At 36.1% G+C, this 24967-nt stretch overlaps 1 protein-coding gene across 9 annotated transcripts in view; it reads right to left on the bottom strand.

Annotated features, from left to right (window-relative positions):
- The window catches only part of ANKRD28 (ankyrin repeat domain 28), a 197312-nt gene that overhangs the window by 47057 nt on the left and 125288 nt on the right, over window positions 1-24967 (bottom strand). For 5 of the 9 annotated variants that reach the window (XM_019435841.2, XM_019435847.2, XM_019435855.2 and 2 more), the window contains 5 exons: window positions 20079-20149; window positions 14009-14209; window positions 12360-12447; window positions 7000-7142; window positions 3477-3689 (listed from right to left, as the gene is read on the bottom strand). In XM_019435841.2, the coding sequence (XP_019291386.1) occupies window positions 3477-3689; window positions 7000-7142; window positions 12360-12447; window positions 14009-14209; window positions 20079-20149 (716 nt within the window). The remainder of the gene's footprint in view (window positions 1-3476; window positions 3690-6999; window positions 7143-12359; window positions 12448-14008; window positions 14210-20078; window positions 20150-24967) is intronic. The other 4 variants (XM_019435873.2, XM_019435897.2, XM_019435891.2 and 1 more) reach the window with 1 other exon arrangement.

The raw sequence follows: 24967 nt of genomic DNA on the forward strand, positions 1-24967 counted from the left end.
TAATTTCAAGCTTAAATTCACATTCCAATTTCTAGTCATCCACAAGTTGATCAGGGACAGAAACACCAAAATGGAGAAAGAGATGACTTGATACAGAGAATATGAGGGCTACACCAAGTAGTATCTTTTATAATGTAAGGCAAGTGTCAAAGCCTTATTAGCTTCTTAATCAAGCAACAATTTGATAGGCACTATATTTGGCAATGATAGGAAACACAGGTGTCTGGAATGAAGATATATTCTTGAATGAATATACATTCTTATTGGTTGAAAGCACATAGCTATCAATAATTTTTATATAATTTCAGATCTGGAAGGTACCTTAGAAGTCATTAACAACATGGGAATTGTGTTCCAATGGAACTTAGCTAGAAGATAACTACACAATTGCATTTAAATGGGATGTCGTACATCCCTAGGCAAGATTAAGGCAACTTTTATGAAATCTATTTCTTTTTATCTTTTTTAACTTTTATTTATTTATTTTGGGGGGGAGGGACAGAGAGAGGGAGAGAAGGAATCCCAAGCAGGCTCTGTGCTGTCAGTGTGCAGCCCCATGCGGGTTTGATCACATGAACTGTGAGATCATGACCTGAGCCAAAACCAAGAGTCAGATACTGAACTGACTGAGCCACCCAGGTGCCCCTATGAAATCTATTTCTAAACCAACATCATAGGTTGTTGCCTTAAAATCTACTTAACCACCACATCTCAATTGCTTTCCTAAAAAATTCCCTTGTCGTGTATAAAATCCACCATCGGTTTTTTTCTAAATCAATAAAGAGGTAGCTTCAAATAGGACCACTGGTCTAAGCATTACACTGTAAATGAGCCTCATGTAGGACTAATTCTCATTTCTATATTTCAAAAGAAAACAGAGTTAAAACAAATCACAAATAGAGTTAAAACAAGAGTCAGCTACATAGGCAATGACATATGAATCAAGTGATCTATCATCAAATTATATTCAACATTCATGTCTAAATGGCATTGTACAAATAAAAAGCTTAATTTTTACCCCTTAAAGACAGCACAACAGAAACTAAAACATGTGTCACAGCTAATGATATAGGTAAGCCATGATCCTTAATATTTCACACACAAAAGATAATTTAACTATAGTCACTTGATCATAAACAGATCTCATAGAGACTAAAAAAATTTGGTTGTGGGGCGCCTGGGCGGCTCAGTCAGTTAAGCACCCAACTTAGGCTCGAGGTCAGGATCTCACAGTTCATGAGTTTGAGCCCCACTTCGGGCTCTGTGCTGACAGCCCAGAGCCTGGAACCTGCTTCGGATTCTCTGTCTCCCTCTCTCTCTGCCCCTCCCCCACTTGTGCGCAAGCACGTGTGCACGCGTTCTCTCTCTCTCAAAAATAAACAAACATTAAAAAAATTAAAAAAAAAATCAGTTGTGATCTTTTGAGGAATGTTAAGACCTAATCTGTATTAAAAAATATTACTAGGCTTTTGAGGAAACAATTAACAAATTTCTTTCCTTCACAAATGTTTAAATATTGTTCTGGTCCCCAATTATCCAAACAGCAGGAATTCTTCAAACCAAAACAAGGAGTTCAAATTTATTATAAAAAATTTTTAGCAATTTTTTAGATGATTAAAAAAAACTTTAGTATGTAATATGACTGAGAACTGGAAACCTGAAACATATATTAGGTATTTTAAATTTAAGCATATAGGGGGCGCCTGGGTGGCTCAGTCGGTTAAGCATCTGACTCTTGACTTGGGCTCAGGTCACGATCTCCAGGTACATGAGTTGGAGCCCCATGTCTGGCTCTGTGCTGACAGCGCGGAGCCTGCTTGGGATTCTCTCTCTCCCTCTTTCCCGGCCCCTCCCCTGCTTGCTCTCTCTCAAAAATAGAAAAATAAACATTTAAAAAATAAAAATAAAAAAATAAACCTAAGCATATATATAACAGGAGTTCTTTATGATACCTTATATCATATCCTTTCCTTCCTTAAGTATAGTACGCATAAATTCTGTCCTGTAGCTGAGAGGGTAATTTATAGAGCAAAGACCTAATTATATATGGACTTGCTGCTATTGCAGCTGTCAGACAGGAAGTCAGTGGCATCACTAAAGGCTTATCTAAAGTTAAGAGACATAAGAAAATGGATTCTTTTCTCTACCAGTCTGAAGGACACTGGCTCATCATACCACAAAAGATGAAATCTTAAGAAATTAAAGTTCTGAAAAACACATTTTAAGGTTAAATGTTTTCACTAATCTGAAACAGTTCAATTTTTTTTTGTGCTTTTCTTTTCTTCATAACACAAGATATGGACTGGCAAATACTCAAATAATGAACTGATGAATTAACACAGAATCAATGAAAATATCTTGGAAAAATCAAAATGATGATTACACATTATAAAGTAGTGATGTTCAAAACTGTGGCTGCATGTGGCTTCTCATAGAATTATATACTGACAGTATATTTATCGGGGCTCCAGAATTCTCACGTATTTCAAAATTCAAATGCTCATTCCTAAAAGTAACCGTAACCAAAAAACAAAAAACCAGCTATTCCTTACATGTAACACATTGATACTGGTCTTTCAATTTTTATAAAATTGAAAAAAAAAAATTGAAAACAGAAATGTTGAAAGATTACTGTGAACACTCATATACATAGCACCTAAATTCTATCACTAATATTCTACTATAAGCACATCATCATATACCAGTGTGTCCACCCTGCCATCTACCCAATTATTTGTTTTTCAAAAGTCGCAGATATGTCTAAATAGGTTGGTATGCATATCATTAATTAGGGTTCAACATCAGCTTGGTGTGTTACCTCCTAAGGGAAAATTTATAAGCAATGAAGCACATAAATCTTAAACGTATTATTTCATGAGTTTTGACAAATGCTTACTTATATAATATAAAGCCTGTCAAAATATAGAATATTATCATCACCCCAGAAAGTTCTTCTATGTCCCTTTTTCATCAATCCCTCCTCACAGGGGCAACTGTTTTATTTCCACTACAGAATCTGGAACCCAATATAGATGGAATTTCATCTGTTCTAGAACTTCATCTAAATGGGAATAATATGTATAGTCTTGTGTAAGGCTTTGACTCAGCATAATATTTTTTTTAATGTTTATTTATTTTTGACAGAGAGAGAGAAACAGAGCATGAGCAGGGGAGGGGCAGAGAGAGAGGGAGACAAGAATCCGAAGCAGGCTCCAGGCTCTGAGCTGTCAGCACAGAGTCTGATGTGGGGCTGGAACTCACAAACCGTGAGATCATGACCTGAGACGAAGTCAGACGCTCAACCAACTGAGCCACCCAGGCGCCCCGACTCAGCATAATATTTTTAAGATTCACCTGTGATCTTGTGTCTATCAGTATTTTGTTCCTTTTTATTGCCGAATGGTATTTGTTATCAATATTGTTTTAAACACCCAACTCCTAAATACTATAGTATGGATTCTGATTTTATTTCATACCTTCATATTGACATCAGCCCCATTGCCTACTAGAAGCTCTAAACACAACGCTCCATGTGTTGATGCAGCAGCAAAGTGCAAAGGAGTAAATCCTTTTTCATTCTTTTGATTTACATTAGCACCACAGTCTATAAGTTCATTCACTACAACATCTTGTCCATTATAGCAGGCTACATGAAGAGGTGTATTTCCATAGGCATTTGGTTCATTCATCTATTGGAAGAAAAAAAATCTCAATGTTATGAAGCAGTCTTGCTTCTTGCTTCAAGAATGAAGGTTATTTTAGCACTGTTGTGGTCGCAATCAAATTATTAAAGTGAGAAACAAGGATAAATACACAGATAAGGTTTATAATCCTAAAGTTCTTTTAAAATAATGAATATTCACAAAAGCATTTTGGTGTGAAATAGATTTTGTACATTCAAGGAATATAATTTATACATACAATGTCTGCTTCATGACAAAATTCAATGATTTTGAGAGAGAGATTTTAGGTAAACGAAAACTAAACGTATTTCTAAAAGCTTTCAAAGTAAGGTACAGTTGTAAGAGTTAAATCTAAGAATCATGACAAATTAATGTAAACTGAAAATTCTGAGATATACTGAATAACATGCATATTTTCAATCTTTTCACTTGAAGTTGTTAATGAAGATTAAGATTTTAAACAATGAGTGGCATCTTTTTCTACTTCATTTTTGCAACAAAGTTGGAGTCTAGATATTTTCCAGCCTTACATGTTGATGCTGTAATAAAATGAATGTGTTCAAACGAATATGCTCAATGTTGAGAAGTAATTCTTGCAGCTCAAGTTTCTTTTTCATTTTGTTTCTAATAAAATAGGTGAATACTTTATAGTTTTTTTTTTCTTTTTTTTTGTTTTTTTAGAGAGAGAAAGCATGTGAGATAGAAAGCATGTGAGTGGGGGACAAGGGCAGAGGGAGAGAGTAAGAATCTTAAGCAGGCTCCACACTCAGCCCAGAGCCTGATGGAGGCTTAATCCCATGACCCTGGGATCATGACTTGAGCTGAAATCAAGAGTTGGATGCTCAACCAACTGAGCCACCCAGGTGCCTCTCTATGGCTTTTGTGTAAAGAACCAGACCTTTGTCCAAAGAGATACCTGGCCTTTGCCCTTGTCTTCTGGGAGGTAATCTATGGCATACTTGATAGAAGGGTCCTTTATTTAGGGTGGGAGCTGGCTACACTGGATCTTAGAATAGGCTTGGCCACAGTCAATAGTGTAAGGGCAGGATCTGACCATGCCACATATACCAACTGTGTCATTTGAGGAGAAGGGGGAGCTTTGGCGCTCTCTGTTATCAGTGGACTTGGAGACTGAAATCAACCATGTGGGTAATTGATCAACCAATCACACTTATGTAATGGAGCCCCAATAAAATCTCTGAAAACAAAGCTATGGTGAGCTTTCCCGGTTGGCAAATACCATGAGCATATTCTCATATATTGATGCTAGGAGAGTAGGGAGTCCTAACTTCATCAGGAGAGAACAATGGAAGCTTTGTGTTTAGAATATTCCTGGGCCCAGCCCTATGTGTCTGTTCCTTTGGCTAATCTTAATTTGTATCTTTTTGTGTAATAAACCATGGGTATAATAGTTTTCAGTAAATTTTTTGAATCCTAGTGAATTATCAAACCCGAAGGTAGTTCTGGGCAACACTCCAAACTTGTAGTTGGTTGGAAGTAAGGGTGGTCTTGTGTGGAGACTGTGCCCTCTAACTTTGAAGTTGGCCCCAACTTACCACAACTCTATTTTACATTTTCTTTTCTGAAATCTCTGGGAACAGAAACTGAAGGAAGTGAAAAAGGAACACACTTAACTTTGGTCAAAGTACCTAGATTTCATCACCAAAAGCTAAGACACATGGAATAGATTCCCCTGAGTCTCCAGAACTTTGAGAGATTGAATCTGTTGTTTTAAGTCCCTTACTTTATGGTAAATTGTTATGGCAGCCCTGGGAAACTAATAAATTATGCAATTGGAAGCCACATGTCACTAAACAGCTCTAAGTCTGACCACTTATTTTGAAGAATGCTGTCACCATGGTTTACAAATGTTATTTTACTGTCAATAAAAGAAATTTTAAAAACTGCACTAGAATGGATGTGAAACAGAGCTATAGAACTGCTGAGCTGAAATGAAACTTCTATCTGTTCATACTCTACAGGACCCTACTTAACAACGTTAGGATTTTTGCAACTTCTCACAATCCTGACACATTTAGTAACTATTTGCTTGCTTCAGGCAGTGTTTCATATAATCCTTAAATTGAGTCTATTCAGCTCCACAATTCTGCCTTGCATTCTTTGTCCAACCAGACTACCATTTACCTTTTATTGTTTTTATAATTGATCTAAAACACCTCCCTCTGAGGCAAACCATAAGACCCTCTTAAATACTGAGAACAAACTGAGGGTTGATGGGGGAGAGGAGAAAGTGGGTGATGGGCATTGAGGAGGGCACCTGTTGGGATGAGCACTGGGTGTTGTATGGAAACCAATTTGACAATAAATTATATTTAATATTAAAAAAATAAATCTTATGTGAAACTAAAAAAAATAATAATAAAAAAAATAAAACACCTCCCTCTGGCAGAGCCTAACCCTCTCTCTCCTTCTAATTTGTTCTTTAAAAAAAAAAAAAATTATTTTCAAGAGAGAAAGAGCTTGAACAGGGGAGGGGCAGAGAGAGGCTGGGGACAGAGGATCTGAAGCAGGCTCCACAATGACAGCAACAAGCCTGACATGGGGCTTGAATTCACAAAATGTGAGATCATGACCTGACCCAAAGTCAGATGTTCAACCAACTGAGCCACCCAGGTGCTCCCTTCTAATTTGCTCTTTTTAATCTATTTTGAACAATCAGGTGAGTTTGTCAAAACTGTACCTAAAATAAATATACTAAGAGAGGTATATAAGCACAAGTGCTTAAAGGATGGCCTGTGAAAGTGACAGGCATTCTTAACTATCTCAATTCAGAAATCAAATATATCCTGATAAAGCAACAACCTTCCTAACCAAACAGATTTATACAGTAAGGAACACTTACAGTTGATGGGCAAGAAGCCTTGAGTTTTCCTGCCAACTCTTGCCATTATTTTGTAATGTGAACTGCTACAGTCATTTAATGGGAATACTAGACTAACTACTAAGCAAGTAAGACTAACAGTAGAGACCCAGCCATTTAGGAAAAATAATCCAGGTGTGTCTGATCTGCTCATTTCCATGGCTAAAATGGAGCTACAGGGCTTGAAATATGAAGCAGAAAAACCTGCATCGTCATTCCCCTTTGGAATGTACTTTACCTCTTAATATACTTTGACTAATTACATGATCAGATATTAGTGCACTATTTTTATGTAAAGAACTATAAATATCTAATTAAAAGACAAATATTATTGTATAAAATTATCTTTTAAGTTTGAAATAAATTCTGCCAACAAGGTAATCACAAACATACAAAATGCCTCCTTCATTTATACTGCTCAATCTATATACCTACATCAACTCCAAGATCCAGAAGGTACTTGACCACGCTGATCATTCCACTAGAGGCTGCTGCATGAAGAGGTGTATAAGACTTCTTATCCTTGCATGTCACTTCAGCTCCATGTGCCACAAGTAATTTCACTACTTCGATGTGACCTGAAAATGTGTTTAAGAGAAAAAAATAAAAGCAGAGGAGCATATGGAAAATATGAAATATAATCGTGGATATCTTTTAAAAAAAAATGCAAATTAATAAATAATGCACAAGTCACCAATAAATCAAGTTATAACCAGAGAAAGGATGGAAGAAAAAGAAGTATTCAGATAATTTCGATAAATCTTGACAGCAGTAAGTAATTGAAAACTATTGTATTTATTATTTTATCCGGTGACAACCTTACAATCTATAACCCTCCGTTTGTCTAGATCTTGATTTCAAGGTTGTTTTAACACATTCGATTTTTTTTTTTTAAATGTTATTTACTTTTGTGTGTGTGTGTGTGTGCGAGAGAGAGAGAGAGAGAGAGAGAGAGAGAGAGTGCGCGCGCGAGCGGGCGAGAGGCAGAGAGAGGGAGACACAGAATCCAAAGCAGGCTCCAGGCTCCAAGCTGTCAGCACAGAGCCTGATGTGGGGCTAAAACCCACGAATCATGAGATCATAACCTGAACCGAAGTCGGACACTTAACCAACTAAGCCACCCAGGCACCCCAACACATTCAAGTTTTGAAGTTAGCTTTTTATGTCTGATATAACACATAAGTTTATGTTTCTCTGCCTTAGTGGAATCTTATACTTGAAAATCTGGGAGTGACATGGGCTTGGGTTTCCTTAAAATGTTACTCTTTAGAACATGTGGTTAAAGACTTCTCCCCTATTACTTCCACCAGATGTCTTTAATCAACTTAGTTTGTTATTCACCTTTGTATCAATCAGGATAGGCTAGGTTATGTGTGCTGTGGTTAAAAATCAGTTCCCAAATCTCAGCGGTGTTTTATTTCTCATCATCACCATGATTGCTTGGCCAGAGGGCTCTGCTCAGTCACTCAAGGACCCAGGTTCATATAGCTGACACCACCTTGCATGTGGCCAGCCAGTACCAAAAGGAGGAATAGACTGCAGAATCTATCTTGAATCAGCAATTAACTGCTCTGGTCCAGAGGTGATGCTGCTATCAATTCACTAGTCAGAACTAGTACCAGGCCCCACCATACCAAACAAGGAAGCCAGGAAGGGGGACATGTATCCAGAAAGTAGGAGAACCACTATTCTCTTTTTATATCCCCTTGGTCTTTATCAGATTAGATTATACAGCGCTTTTTCCTCCTCCCATAATGCTTCCCATCCTTGTGCCTTTGTTTATGGGATTCCTTCATTGCATGGAATGTTCTGCTTGGATGTCTCTTTCCAAGGATTGTTACTAACCCTTGAAGGCCCACATCAGTTCCCATCTTCCCTGATCAACCCCGTTATCTCTCTTCCCTAGAAGCCTTATAAGCCAAAAGCACTACATACCTGTAAATACTATCTAATAAGTATATAATACCTTCTGATGGTTCTTAAACTTAAATCATTATTTAATTGCCTCTAATTACTTTTATGTATTAGCTTCCCAAATATATATTTTCAAAGGCAAAGCTATATTCCACAGGGCTGAGAACAGTGTTATAAACAAAGAGGCACTCAAATATTTGTTAAATAAATTGTTCATGACACCATTTTTTTATATCCCTTCATAGGGAATGAATATGTAAAGTTAATAACTATAAAAATGAAGCTTTCAAACATAGGCCCCTCTTCCTTGACAAAATTAGGCCAGGTTATAAGATGCACAAAAATCAAGTAGATTTAATTGTTTATATGTAAATTACCAACTAAAGTGGATACTTTCAGCTATTTTTGCCCCCATCTCAATAAGAAATCTCTACCATATTTTTAGGAAAAAAACCAAAGGAATATCTATCAAATCATTAGGTGCCAAATCAAATGTAATTATCACATAAGAGTATCACCTGGCCCAAAGATCACTCACTACACATTACACCATCTGATCTATGGCTCTAGAAAGATAGCTACTTGCATTTATTGTAATGTGTGAAAATCAGTACCTAGAAGCCTCACACATAAACATAGCTTTTCAACTGGGCAAATGCATATTATTCACTAATACACCAAAAAGAAACAAAGTTCTCTTGATGTTTAAGACTAAAAGGCTCATAATACTAACATACTAGAAAAACTGTTCAAAACCAAAACATCATTCATATAAATGGCACAGAACGTATTAATTGTGCATATAAACTAGTAGATTTCAGGAAGTATGAACTTCTCCTAACATCAATAAAACTTGAAAAGGGGCTACGCATAGGCAAATTTACAATTTTAAAACTGACAAATACTTATTTAAGCACATTTCAGAAATATGGATAATTTCCTTTAACCGAACCACTGAAAATATGAAAAAAGGGGCCTCTCCACAGCCAGTTTGAGGGTGACTTATTTAAAAGAAAAAAGGGAATAAAGTTCCAGAATGAAATAAATGATATTTGTTCTACCTACATTGTGGCCCTGGCCAGAACAAGTATGTGTCCTCCCTGTCAATTTATAGACTTATGCTACCAGGAAGACTAGATTTCATGTAATTTGTCTAGGTATAGTTTTAGAAAATGGCATTCTTTGGACATGTATAGTATACATAATTTTACTTGAAAAATTCCCTGAATTTTTCTTTTGTTCATGACTGTGTAAAAATAAGGAAAATGAACTGTGATCAGAATTTGTAAGTCTTTATGAAAAGGAAAGGAAGGAGAAAAAAATACTATTTCATATTCATTCAAATTATGCACTGCTTTAAGAAGAAATTCGGGAATGAGTTGCTAATCAAGGTAATTAATATTTATTCAGTACTTTCTATGTCAAAGTCATCATGGTAAGGTGATTTGAGGTAGAACTTGGCTGAATATTGCTAAAAGTACTGAAAGCAACAGAAAAGATGAGTGTATAAAAGGGATATCAATGGAGGTTCACAGTCAGAGTGAACATAGGGTAGGGAGGGGGATATGATGAACTCTTCGGGGATAGAGATATTGTTGCCAAACACTGACACATAATTCAGTAACAGCATAGGGATAAATGGTAGAGCCTAAGAGAAGAGTAAGGGGAACTTCAACCAGGGATAGAAGTCCAGGGCAAACTGGAAGTTTGTGAGAAATAAATTATAAGAAGACTACATGTAATTTTAATGTCTCTTTCACAAATACTGACAGATTCTCTGAATATAACCCTAGTAGGGCCAAAGACCTGGACACGGGGCTTGTCTATTAGACCAGTCAATAGCTCCCTACTTTTACATGTTTAGCTCTCTTTAATCCTGAATGCTTAGAACAGCTGAACAGTTTTAGAAACTATGTGTCAACATTCTTCTTCTTCCATGCTGAAAGAGATAGGGAAAGGAGAATTATAAATCCCTGAATGTTTATGCTCAAAAATTAAATGAGGCCCAAGAAACACAGAATACCTTTTTTAATCCACAACTGGCCTGAAAAGTGACATTCAGTGCACCAAAGAAAACAAAGCTATCAAAGGAGGGCTCCTGAGATATACACACCCAGCTATTCTGGGAGCTCAATTAGAGGCAACCCACAAAATCTGCTGGCCTTCAATTTCATGAAAACAACTGCTTAGTTAAGTCTTAATTCTTTGGAGGTAAGAGGCCTGATGAATTCTGCTTCATGTTTAAATCCTTTAACATAAGGTGTACCAAATCATTCAGAATAGATGCTCCAAAACTATCTGGAAGGATAAGCTACAGAAGAATATTCAGAAAAGTCCCCAAGACTTAAAATATGAAAAATATACAGGCTGTGAGGAAGGGACTTCCGGATGCTACAGGAGGCGGGCTTCTGGATGTTTTACTTTCAAGTTACAGAAGAAAATTGCCCATGATATAACTAGAGGCATGAATCTCTGGTGTGAGAGAAATACCAGAAGCCCAAATGTTCAGCATCTGGCTTTCAAAATGGGGACATCCGACAAGGATATTAACCTTCAAGAACCTTCATTTTTGATCATTCCTTATACTCACACTAAAGGTCAGACTTGCAATTCACTATGGATTCTGCTGCTTTTGGTTTTTTCTACTACAGGCAAAAAATGCTGGACCTTGGGGTTATCTACACAACTGGTTTGAGCTCATTTATTTTCTTCCAATGTCATATTTTACAATTTTATATAGTTTTAAAAATTAATAATCTTCCATCAAATCTTCCTTTAATTTTTTATTTTTATGTCAGAAACAGGAAAAGACAAAACCAAGAGCAGGGAGTCCTGAGGATAAGCTATGCCTATAAGAAGGGTAGCCAGCTAAATGTCTTTGTAATTAGGTAGTATGCATGGCAAATCAGGGAATGACTCTAGTATTACACATAAGGTGTCAATCCATATGTGATTTTTCTTAAGCCAGAGGAGCCAAAATAGCAGAAGGAGAATTATAACCTTTGGCAGGGAAGAGAAAAAATTCTGAGGCTCCATCACTACAAAGGGAGGAAGAGTTCTTTCAGTTTTATTTTGAGAAACTTGAAAAATGAATGTCTATATCCAGCTCTTCCTCCCAGAGGTACAACCCTAGCCTTGTAGGACTTGCAAGGTTCGTGGCAGGTTGTACTTCATCCATACTTCCACCTGCATGGTTTTAGCACCCACAAGCCTGTTCTTTTTGTGCACTTAAAAATATCTTGAGGTAGGCTCAAGATCTGCCTGCACTCTAGCTGTCCAAGTCACCTTAAGAACCAATTAATGTTTCTGTTAGTACTCTGGTTGCCTGGTTTTGGGTAGTCTACCCCAAGACTGTTTTCCCACGAGCTCTGTCAGGTTGTAGGGTGCAATTTTGCAAATCCCAAGATTTTTCAAGAACATATACATGTCACAGCAGAAAAGCCTACACTCTAAGCCTTAGTTTCTTTCTGTGAAATTGCTGTTGTAGAAATCAAACACGATGTTGCCTATTCAACCCAGTGGCCCAAAATAATAGGCTTTTTAAAGCATCTTCATAACTTCTATCTTAATATTCCCATGAAAACAAGGATGGATATAAGAATGGGCTTCTAGTAAACCACCAACTAAGATTATGCTTCCCAGACTTGTGTCTAGGATGTCTCTCCCTTTAAAAGTAAACAGAATTATTTTCAAACAGCTTTAAGAAAACTGGACCTGACATGTCCCCCACTACCAGGCTGGGTCCACTTGGGCAGCAAATTTAGATATGGTGTAACTTCTCACTATCCTTAAAAACAGATGTTATACCAAATGCAAGAACTAAAATGTACAAATTTTCCTGAATACATAATGTCAAAAAATGAAACTTAAAACATACATACCCATATATGCTGCCCAATGAATTGCCCGTCTATCTTTCTTGTCAAAAGCATTAATATTGGCACCTCTAGACAAGAGTAGTTTGACCATCTGTAATAAGAATAAACACAGTTTCATCAAAATTCAGTAGAAGAACTGTTCATGAATATCCCTTATGATGACTACTCATCTCAATCTCTGTGGCACTGAATTTCTGTGTTGTAGACTAAACAGTGAAGACCCTTTAACATAATTCAATAAATAATAGGACAAAATATGAAAAAAAGATTTACAGTGCACGTTACTGAAGTCAGGCATCAGTATCTTTTAAAGATGCCCTTTTGTGTCCTGTCCTGGTATTTTATGAACAAAGAAGTACAAATATGGGAAGTCTAAAGGTGGAATATTTAACAACAGGTTTTATTTCTTTTAATAGCCCAAAGTGCTGTTAAGATGTAAAGTGCATTCTTATCCCAGAAATGTCTTAAATTTAATTCAAACACAAACGTAGTATCTACAATACGGTTAGATCCAAAGGTCACTGGGTAGTCTACTTACCTCATGATGTAGTACCTCATAGATTTCTATTCTGTCTAACCATATTTATGATAAGTTTCCCCACAGGAAAGGGCATTCCATGTTCCAAAAAAGGGGACGTATCTTGTGACCTTAACTGCAGTGAAGGCAAGGATTCTTTATGTTGCAAAAACAGAGAAACAGTGAAAACAACACTGCAGCCACTAGCACTCAGGCATGGAATCTTGGGAATGTCACTTTATCTCTGAGTTTCTGTGTCTGCAACAAAAATGAAGGATGGGCAAGCTGGCCTCAAAGGTTTTTTTGTTACTCTGTCTTTCCTTCTTTACTAAGTCTTTTATGTACACATAAACCTTACTCTTTACCATAACAATATCTAACATGAAGCAATGATTGTTGTAGAAGATAACTAAATATTGGGGTGCCTGGGTGGCTCAGTCAGCTAAGTGTCCACCTTCAGCTCACATCATGACCTCATGGTTCGTGAGTTCAAGCCCTGCGTCAGGTTCTGTGCTGACAGCTTGGAGCCTGGAGCCTGCTTCAGATTCTGTGTCTCCTTCTCTCTCTGCCCCTTCCCTGTTTGTGCTTACTCTCTCTCTCTCTCTCTCTCAAGAAAAAAAGAGAAAGAAAAGAAAACTAAATATTAATTTTCTTAAATTATTTCCTTTCATGGTCTGTTATCAAAGAATTCTTGACTAAACATTGATAATAAATGATAAGAAAATATTTTCTAATCTCTGTTTTCCTTTTTTACTATCTTTCTGGGAGCAAAATGAAACTGCTCTATCTTTCTGGATTATTTTTTCCACAATGCCAGAACATACTTTTCACATTGTGTTTAGCTGGCAGTGCTCTCCTTCATCTTCTGTTGTCCTTTGACCATGAAATTCAAGTGTATAGGGCTATATCTGATACGTAAACTTCAAAATTTGAGAATGTTGTGTCACAAATTTTATCATGAAAAGAAGTCGAGGATTTGCTAAAGGCAAAATTAGACAAAAATGAGCAAGACGGATATTTCTGTTTGCTACTACCATGGATTGAGTGGCTAAAAAGGGCAAGTTCATTAATAATTAGATTGGTGAGTGGGAGGATGATGGGAGAGAGAATCACTGTCTAACTGAACACTACCTACCTCACCATGTCCACTAAAAGCTGCATGATGTAATGCGGTCCTCCCCGCTCGATCAGACACGTTTACATTACTTAGAAGAGGTACCAAAGCTTCAGCACACTTTACAGCTTTATTAGCAGCAGCGATGTGTAAAGGGGTTTGCCAATTTTTGTCTCGAGCATTAACATCTGCAGAATGCTTCAAAAGTACCTGCACTGCTTCCTAAAACATATGAAGGTAAAAGTTACAAAAGACAAATGGGTTAACAGTTTTAGAAATTATATATATATATAATATATACATATTATATATATTAAGGAATCATATATATAACTTATATATGTAATATATATATATATTAAATTTAATTCAAGGTTTATATATGTAATATATATATTACATATATAAATTATATATATTAAGGAATTAAAATTTCCTAAGGAAATAAAAAGTCTGGCAGAACCTGCTATAAATGAGTCGGATTTATTCAAGAAAATAAAATATTCTGAACTAAAGGCAGTACTACTCAGAGCCATTATAAAATGCAATGAGATAAAACATTGCCCTTTTCTGTTGTCCAATTAAAGGCATACCAACATTAAAATGTGCAAGAAATACTAACAAATATTCTTTAAAAACATTCATCAGTTCTCATTTTTCTAGATGGCAAGATACAATTAATTTGTACTCTAAATAGTTTTAAAGAGAATTATTACTTTGACAATAAATACATAAAAATTTAAAACATACTGTCTCCCAAATTAATATACACGTTGTATTTTATAAAAGGAGAAATCACTATGATCTGGAGAGAAACAGACCAACAGGTAAATAAAGAAACAGATGCTGTGATGCTAACTGGTGAGAAAGTTAACAGGCAATTTAAGAGTTTAGTATCCAAAGGGATTTGTCTTCCAGAAACACAAGGAAAACTTCACAACACATCTATAAATTGGCCTCATGGCTAGATACTAAGGAATCCAGTATGCAATCTACAGTAAGCAATATAGTCAGAACTAAACTTAGCAAGAAGTTTTTCCTTGTAGTAATAATCCTATCTTTGGCAGATGAATGACAAACTATGTATGAAATAAAAAGGCCCAGAACAGAAATCATCTCAGTTCATTTACCAGGTATAACTATTTAAGTCTAGTAATAATGACCCTTGGTTTTCTTAAAAAAAAAAAAAAAAAAAAGTACATGAAAAGTGTTCGAAAGTGTCAAATAACTAAGTAGCGAGGAAGACTAAACAAAATACTATTATCTCTGATTCACACATAGCTTTCAAAGCCTTTCAAATAAAAAGTAATCAGAACTGTCTGAAATATGGGAAACAGCATAAATACTTATTAACAGGACTGACAAAGGCTAGAGAGAGGCCCAGTAACCTATCAATCTGCTAAGGAAGTCAGCCAGTCATATACATGTATATGTGCGTATATATATATGTATAGGCCTACTCTAGACCCCACAATTCCACTCGTTATCTGCCCAACAGAAATTTAAAAAGACCCATCCAAGAATGTCCACAGTAGTTTTATTCAGAAGAGCCACAAACCAGAAATGCAGACAGCCATTAACAGGAAAATGGATAAACTATTGTACATCCATATAGTGAAATACTCTTCAGCAATAAAAGGAATGAACATTCAATTCACGTAATATGGAAGACTCTCAAAAATATTAAGTTGGGGGCCCTGGTTGACTCAGTCAGTTAAGTGTCTCTTGGTTTTGGCTTAGGTCATTATCTCAACAGTTAGTGAGATCAAGCCCTGAGTTGGGCTCTGCACTGACAGCACAGAGACTGCTTGAGATTCTATCTCTTTCTCTCTCTTTCTGCTCCCCTGCTCTCAAAAAACAAACACCCAAAACCAAAAGACAACCAACAACAACAAAACTTAAAAAAGTATTAAGTTGAACAAAAGAAGTCAAGATACAAGAGTACATACCGTATGGTTCCATTTTTATAAAGCTCTAGAATAAGCAAAATTATTCTATGGTGGAAGAAATCAGAACAGTGGTTGCCTCGGGGACAGGGAAGACTGACTAGAAAGGGACATGAGGTAACTTGCTGGAGTGATGGAAATCTTCCATATCTTGATTGGGAAAAAAGGTTACATGAGTGGATACATGTGTCCAAACCCAAGACTACACATGTGTTCATTTACTGTAAATTATACTTCAATGAAAAAAAGGAGTATAAAGAAAAGGATACAGACAGGAAGTGGTACAAACACACCGTCAGGATTCTCCAACTCAAGAAGGGTATATTGTGATTTGGAGGATAAAACTAACATTATCCTGGGAAATGTTAGTAGATATGTTGATGGATGTACTAGAAAATAATTAAAAACAAAATGAATTTATAATTGGATTAAGTTAGGCAAACAGTGGGAATAAGTGCCAGGCTTCCCTTATTCATTCCCACTCTGGAATTCACAGTGTATACTTCTGAAAAGTATGGAGAATATTTATGTTCCATTAGCAAGAAATAGAAAAATCCAAACTATTTTTTTGTTTTGCTGAAAAACAAGAATAAATCCAGTTAATGGTAGGTGAGGGTGGGTAAGACGGCACCTAAGAAACGCTATAAACATAGTTACCAAGATCCTAGAATCAAGACAGACCAAAGTTTGAACAAGGGGTTCACTGCTATGGACCGAATTGTGTTCCCCCACAATTCATATGTTGAAGCCCTAACCTCCCAGTGTGACTATATTTGGAGACAGTGTCTTTGGGAGGTAATTGAAGTTAAATGAGATCATAAGGGAGGCAACCTGATCTGATACTTTAGAAGAAGAGAAGTGAGAAAGATCCCCCTCCTCTTTCTCTTTACCATGTGAAGATACAGTAAGAAGTAGCAGTTTGCAAAGCCCAGAAGATAGCCCTCATTAGAAACTCTGCTGGACCTTGATCTGGGACTTCCAGCCTCCAGACTATGAGAAAACAAATTTCTGTTGTTATGCCACACAGTCAATAATATTTTGTTATGGCAACCCAAGCTGACTAACGTATCCACCATTTATCATTCACAATAGGAGGTCAGATCACAATAGCAGTAATCTTCGAAAATTCAGAAAAAAACAAATCGCTACAGACTGGAGGGAGACATTAAACCATACCAAACGCGGATTTCTAGAAATTACAATCAATAAGCCTGTTGTCAGAACTAGTAAAACTCTAGATCATATTATCAGCACATTATAAGTATTTAGAAAATAATATAGGAATAATAAAAGGTATATACGGTTCCACTAATGATAAATATTACCATAGCAACCTTAATTCCAATTTTTCCATTATTAGAGGCTATGTATGTGTAAGAAATACTCCAGGTGTGCCTTGACTTTAAAAAATCAGCTAAGTAGGGCGCTCGGGTGGCTCAGTCGATTAAGCAACCGACTTTAGCTCAGGTCATTATCTCATGGTCCATGGGTTTGAACTCCGTGTTGGACTCTGTGCTGACAGCTCAGAGCCTGGAGCCTGCTTTAGATTCTCTCTCTCTCTCTCTCTCTCTCTCTCTCTCTGCTCCTTCCCTTTTCATGCTCTGTATCTCTCTCTCTCTCTCTCAAAAATAAACATTAAAAAAAAATTTTTTAAGAAAAAACTCAGCTAAATATCCTATGACACAGATTTTAATAAAATTATGACATATGGGGTGATGACAAAAGGTTAAATAATTTTATCCAAAGAGTATTTATTCATTGCTTGGGGTCCACCTAGAAGAGTTTCTACAGCACTAGCTGTCCGTGGCTCTACCTTTTTAAAAGCAATTGTTACCAATGATTTGAAGTCAGGCATGGGAAAAAGAAGGGCTAACACATTCGCAAATAAACGTAATAGTGGGAGGGACTGCTAATATCTCATGTGATAATATAAACTTGGGGTCTTGACAGAACTAAGATGTAATTCCTAAAGTTAAAAAAGTAAATGTATATCTTCCAGAGGATTTAGCAGTGTGATGTGGCTTCTTAAAAAAAACAAGCTAAAAAAAACCAAAACAAGAACACACAAAAAGCCCTAATACTCAGTAATCAATTTATTCAGAAGAATACTCAGCATTGAGAGAGCTAAATTGTATGCTCCGACTTGAAGAATGGCAGTCACAAATCACCACTGGAGATGAGATGAGTCAGCCAGCCAATACGATGAGGTGTGTGGAAGCCATGTCACTGAGGGAGAGTGAGGAGTTTAGGATTTGTAACCCAAAGCAGCCTTTCTCAACCCAGGTAAAGTGCAGGAATTAAGCACTAAGGCATCCTCTTTGTGATGAATTAACTTCTCCACTAGTTTCCAAAGGCCTTGGAGGATTGGCACCCTCTTTAGGGCTTTCTTCTCTCACAGTACTTCAAAAACATGAACCAAAGCTGCCTAAAATTTTGTCTTTTCCATACCCTTCTGTGGCTATATTTCCTTATTCAATGAAATTAAGTACAGCACTCTTTTGCTCTCAGGATGTAGTAGAAAAAATGAAAAGAACATGGGTGCAACTGGTATTCTTGACTAGGTTTCCTACAAAAGAATACTACTACACAGCCCAGTAATTTTTAGGCTGAAAGCATACTCAAGAAACTTATTAAGATCACTGCTTTCTAACCTACAGCTTGCCTGTAAGTTCAGGCTAAGTACATAGTTTTAAAAAATCAGCTGTTAATCTTTGGGCGGAACCTGCTACCTTCCTCTAATATTAATTATCTTAAGAATTTCTGGTCTGTTTTAATTATCTTAAGAATTTCTGGTCTGTTTTACAATCTCTACAAATATGCAAAGTGTCCCTTATGACTTAATTTGGCAAAACTCCATTAATTTTAATAATCATATTCCCAAGGGTCATACTAAAAACTGGATAGGTATGACTAACTTATTAATAGGTCCCAATGACAGTAATGTTTATCTTCCTTAACTGCCTTGTTTACAGAAACTCTTTATAAGAGGGCTAACCACAAACTTAACATTACCAAGGAATTTCAGAATTCAAAATATTTTGGTTAATGTCTTAGTTTTCATGATAATCCCCAGATCTGCCTAAGATCACAGAGCTAGAAAGTGGCAAGTGATATCTGTAGCCAGTTTCTCCAGATCCAAGTTGCACATTCCAGCAGCTACAGCACATCACAGACCCAGATGTGGTAAGATGTGCTCCAGTGCACCACCCACGGTTCTCTCCCTCCCGTTCCTCCCAACTAGGAGGCTACAGCTAACAGACTGCCGCAGTCACGTTGCAGGGTTTGAAATCCCTCCCAGCCGCTCACCCTCTACTTCTCTTCACTTGTTTAATTCGTGTTCTGGGTTCAAGATGTAGTTCATAATGAGAAATACAAAGAAAAGTGAAGAGATAAGAGTTCTTTGGACACAATGCATTTTTAAAATGCACCGAATACATTTTAGAAAGAGTAAAATGACAGAAACAAGAGGGTCTAGGTTTTCATCCCATTTCTGCTACTCAAAAGTTGAGTGGTTTCTGGCAAATGATGAACTACAATTCCCTCAAAATATCTATCCTACAAGGATGTCATGAGGACTAGAAGTATGAAAAACATAAAAATGAATGTTCTCCAAAAATGTCAGTTATCTTGAAGAGTAAATAGTATAGGGTTACAAATAAGAAGAAGCTGTTCTTCCCCATAAGACACCTAGAATTGTTAGGTTATATATTTAGAACTGGTAAAATGTGAGATCGAGCAATGTTTTTGAAGCTAATTTCAGTGTTTAACCAAACAATACTTCAATGAATCGTTATATACTGCTGAGATTATTTCTTGATTACACTCAGCAGAACCTCTGCAGCCTGTCCAGTAGAGATACGATTGAGGAGGATTTTATAAGATAACAAATAATTTCTCTTGTAGGACATATACAAGGAGGGTTTTCTATTCTTTGCTATTTCAGACTCTTCAAGAGACCTTAGTCACAAAAGAGAAATGGGGAACACTTAACTTGGTTTGTACAAATTCTAAAGTCAAATAACCAATCTAGGTATTTTCAGTTGCTTTTTCCTACTTGTGAAAACACAGAATTTTAATATGGGCTCACAGGCAGGCCTACTATAATGTTTTTATATATGATGTATTTACTAAGAGAAATTTCATACCTCACTACAAGATGCAACTGCTCTGTGTAAAGGTGTCAACCATTTGCTGTCTTTGGCATTAACTCTAGCTCCTGCAACAAGAAGAAAAAAATAAATTGAAATATTTTACATAAAATATTTTAAATAAATTTCCTGAAATATTAGTTATATATAGTCCAATTGGGTAAGTAACAACTGAAAAAGTAGTACTTCATTTTTTTATACTTTCTGCTAATAAATTACCATTAAATCACAAAACAAAATTCTCCAATAAGGTATTAGCTCTTTTTATTAAAAATAAAAGAAACATCCTTTTATATATAGACTAGAAAAGCACCTTTATACAGAGCATATTAAAGTAAAAATAAGATCCCATTTTAAATCGTGTCTTAAAAAAGTCAAATACTTAATAAGAATACTCCTATCTAAAACGCAGACCATTACAAAGTCTTCATTACATTTCTTTACTAGGAATCTATCATGGTATAAAGCAATATAATATCAAAATAGTTCTTCAATGAGGATAAAAACTGCATTGGGTATTCCTGTGTAAAATGGATACAATGGCTACCGACTTAAGGAAAAAAAACTGAGAAAGAAATGAATGAACCCACATGTCTTTCTGGGTTACACCTAAAGGTTTAAATAATTACAAAAATATCAACTACGTACAGTTACTTAAAAATCATTGCTGGGGCACCTGGGTGGCTCAGTCGGTTAAGCATCAGACTTGGTCTCAGGTCATGATCTCACAGTTTGTGAGTTCGATCGAGCCCTGTGTCAGGTTCTGTGCTGACAGCTCAGAGCCTGGAGCCCGCTTCAGATTCTGTCTCCTCTCTGCCCCTCCCCTACTCACACACTGTCTCTCTTTCTCTCTCTCAAATATAAATCAATGTTAAAAAAATTATAAAAAGTCACTGGCAATGGATAAAAATTATCCTTAATAGAATATAAATACATTTAGTGAGACCAAAAAAAAAAAAAAAAAAAAAAAAAGGAGGGAAAAATCTATTGGCTATATAAAATCCACTGATTTTGTACCTAAATCCCAACCAAACAGAAGCAGCAACCAAACTGTAGCATCAGTGTATATCTAAGTAAAAACACACAGCCCCAGCTCTTAAAAGTGTAGAAGGACTGGCAATAGGTCCTACACTATAAACAATCCTATATTTATATCCAAGATCATTACTAGCTAGTAAGAAAGGCCTTTAGATATCTAGTCCAAACTCCTTATTTTCTAGATGATGAAACACAGGTACAGTGGATAGCTTAACATCAAAGTAGAGTAGAACCAAGGCTAAATTCAGATGTCTAATGTTTACACTGTATGTTTTGAGTGTGAGGTTCCAGGGAATAATCAAGTGCAGTGACTCGAAGTTACAGCTCTAATAACTACTAGCTATGGGTTCCTAACTAGCTGTGTGATCCCTCTCAACCTGTTTCTTCATCTATAAAGCAGATCTCCTAATACCTTGTTACAAAGATTAACATGATAAACACACAATACATGTTTATTAGAATAGATTTAAAAGTCTTGAATCTGAGAGAAAAATGAAATGAAATGTTAAGTGTATAAAACCATCCACAAATGTAAGAAGTTGAAATTCTGAGAGTAGCTAAACTCTGAGCAGTGACAGTGAGGACACTGAAAGAATCAAGAACCAACATGAGAGCTTTTCATGATTGTTCAGTTAGGCTTTGGGTGAAAGACAGGGGCTCAGCAAAATGAAGAACAGCTACAGAGAGTAGTATAATATTCATGTAATAAACATCTGAACAACCATCTGCTAGGCTCTTGGGAGACCAAAATGGTTAAAACACAGACTGCCTGAGTACAATAAAGTCAGCATTTATTTTGTGTAAGATCATCATCAAAAATCATCATGTAGATAGTGCAAACATTTTAAATGTTTACTGGTTAGGAGGTTAGAGTCCTTAGAGACAATAAAGGGGCAATATAGAAGCTAGGCTTCTTCATTCTCCCATTTATCTGGTTGGAATTTCAATTCTTCTCCATTATCCTTGTACCTCTCTCTACAATTTTTTATTTATGTGTATAGTTGAAAGGCAAGAATTGGCCTTAAAGCCTCAAAGGTAGTGACACACTCAGAAAAGACAATTACTCTGGACAAAGGCAGAAAAGAATGAGGCCTGATTATGGATCTTCAGCAAATGGGAAGGGTCAAAAGTCTGGTTGCAGATATTAATTAACAAGGAAATAGAATGTGGCTGTCATGAAAAATGAGAAGAATCTTTATGTGCTGATAAAGATCTGAGAAATAAAAAGTGAAAAAAGCAGTGAGAACTGTTCGAATAATATTCTTTAATTTTATGTAGAAAATGGAAGAGATAAGTATCTACGGAAAAGATAAATATCTATATTCATATTTGCTTTATATGCAGAAGGAAACTCTGGAGGAACACTAAGACATTAATAACAGTGGTTGCCTATACATTTGTGTAGGTGGTGGGGTACAATGAGAACTGTGTGATAGAGGACTGGGGTAGAAAGGCAACTTCACTGTACCACATACCTTTAAATATATATTTAAAATTTTTTAAATAAAATTGAAATACGACTTACTAAAAAAAAAAAAAAATGTACTGAAGAAGGAATAAAAGGAATGGCCATAAAAAATTCCAAGAATTTGTCTTCAAGTGCTTCAAATTGGAAAGTAACTAGGAAGAAAGTAAAGATAGTTTTGTCTTTCTTTGGAACAGTTATCACATACATAGTTGAAGGACGAAAATCCAATTTTCATGGCCATTTGTCAGCCCAAAGTAAAAGACTCTGCTGGTACCATTTTTCCACTTTAAGTTATGATAATTAAGTAGTCTTTCTTTCTCTTCACTTATTTTTTTTTAATGTTTTTTTTAATGTTTATTTAATGTTTCTCTTTGAGAGAGAGAAAGAGGGAGAGAGAGTAGGGGAGAGGCAGAGAGAGAGGGAGACACAGAATCTGAAGCAGGCTCTGAGTTGCCAGCACAGAGCCTGATGTGGAGTGTGAACCTACAAACTGTGAGATCATGACCTGAGCCAGTCTGACTCTTAACTGATTGAGCCACTCAGGTGCCCCATCTCTTCACTTTTAATAACAAATTTTATTGTTTTTATTATTTTTTAAATGTTTATTTTTGAGAGAGAGAACGTGAGCGGGGGAGAAGCATAGAGAGGGAGACACAGAATTGGAAGCAGGCTCCAGGCTATGAGCTGTCAGCACAGATCCTGATGTGGGGCTCAAACTCATGAACTGTGAGATCATGACCTGAGAGGCAAATTCGGACACTTAATCGACTGAGCCACCCAGGTGCCCCATAATAACAAATTCAAAGTTAATTTATCAAAAAAACATGAGTGACTGTAACAATCCACTGATAGTTTACTGAGGATACAAAATACTACTACTTGCTATTAATGTAACAGGCAACTTGATTAAAAAATCTGGCTTGTTCTTTGTAGATTCTAAAGATAGTTATCTGAAGGAAGAGGAGCACCATAGGATTTTAGACATCTGATCATATCTTTTTCAGAAGACACTCATCTTTTGTTTAAACCATGTGTTTCTTCTAATAGCATTAATCAAATGTTTTAATTCCCTGGAAATTAAAAGTCAAGTAGATGAGAAATGGTTGAACTACTTCTAAGGACACCAACAGAATATCTCGCCTGCCCACATCCATTAATTAGTATGCGCTTTACATATTAACAGGCAAATACGGCATAGCAATGCACATTATAAGAGCAGCAGTAGGTATAAAATGAAAATGGAGTAAGAGCAACAAGCATGGCGGCACACTTCAGATGGCCAGGCTCCCAAAAATCATCTTAGGAGAATTGTGAAGGTAACCAGACTTCTGTTCTACACAGAGGGCTCCAAAATTAACTATATATTCATAAACACAAACTACAAAGTCATTCCACTAATGGAAAATATATTTCTAGAGTAAAGTTTACTAGTCTAATAGCTGAAAACCAGTCACAATGGCTAACAATGAAGATGGAGACAGAGGAAAAAAGATCATATCAACTTAAAACATAAAACAGCCTTCAAAGAGAGAAAATCAAAATGTAACAGCTCTAGTGACTACACCACATACTCTATACATGGCAGAGTACAATATTTGTGGTTTCTAAATCACCAAGAAAGAATTAATTCCTTTACTATTTCCTAATCATCAAAACAGAAGAGAATATATAACAGCAGCTCCATCCCTAGTGTTGAAGTTAGGTTACTGGGAGGCCCTCGGGTAAGAGGAAGAACTGCTGAGAAATTGAAGAAAATTAAGATAGGAATTTAAGAATGGTATTACTGACTACTGCAAACCAACATTTACAGAAAATCTCTCAGTGCAAGAAGCACATTTCATTAAATCCAAGACAGTTATGTCCAATAGTATACCAAATACTTTCTTTACGAGACTCCCCCCGCCGCCACAAATCCACGTATAAGGGAAATCTATGAGCCTTCCCTTAAGATAATAAATAAGCGGCCAGCACATATGCCATGTCAAATATCTGAATTTGGATCCATCTTCCCAGAGTAGAAATGTGATTAGATTTCTGAAATATTAAAAGCAAAAAAGAAAACAAGCAAACAAAAAACAACTGCAAGGTAACCAAAACAGGTTGTATCCATTTGATACCAGAGTTAATGATTATATAGAAAAATTCAGATAACCAGCTTCTCTTTTCATTTCACACAGTCTTTTCATTTAATAATGCATATATATAAAAATGTACTCTGACAGTTTATAAAAGAAAAAAAATTAAGGTGAGATTTCCAAGATTAAGCAAATGCCTAGTTCATTTGAAGATAAACAGGAAAATAATTTTTTTAAAAATCTGATTTACTTACATCAGTCTATTCTGGGCTCTAGACAACAGTGTAGCTGAAGAGAGGTCTGCA

Source organism: Panthera pardus, unplaced genomic scaffold (genome assembly GCF_024362965.1).
Source record: "Panthera pardus isolate Hobbes unplaced genomic scaffold, ASM2436296v1 HiC_scaffold_16, whole genome shotgun sequence".
Classification (NCBI taxonomy): domain Eukaryota; kingdom Metazoa; phylum Chordata; class Mammalia; order Carnivora; family Felidae; genus Panthera; species Panthera pardus.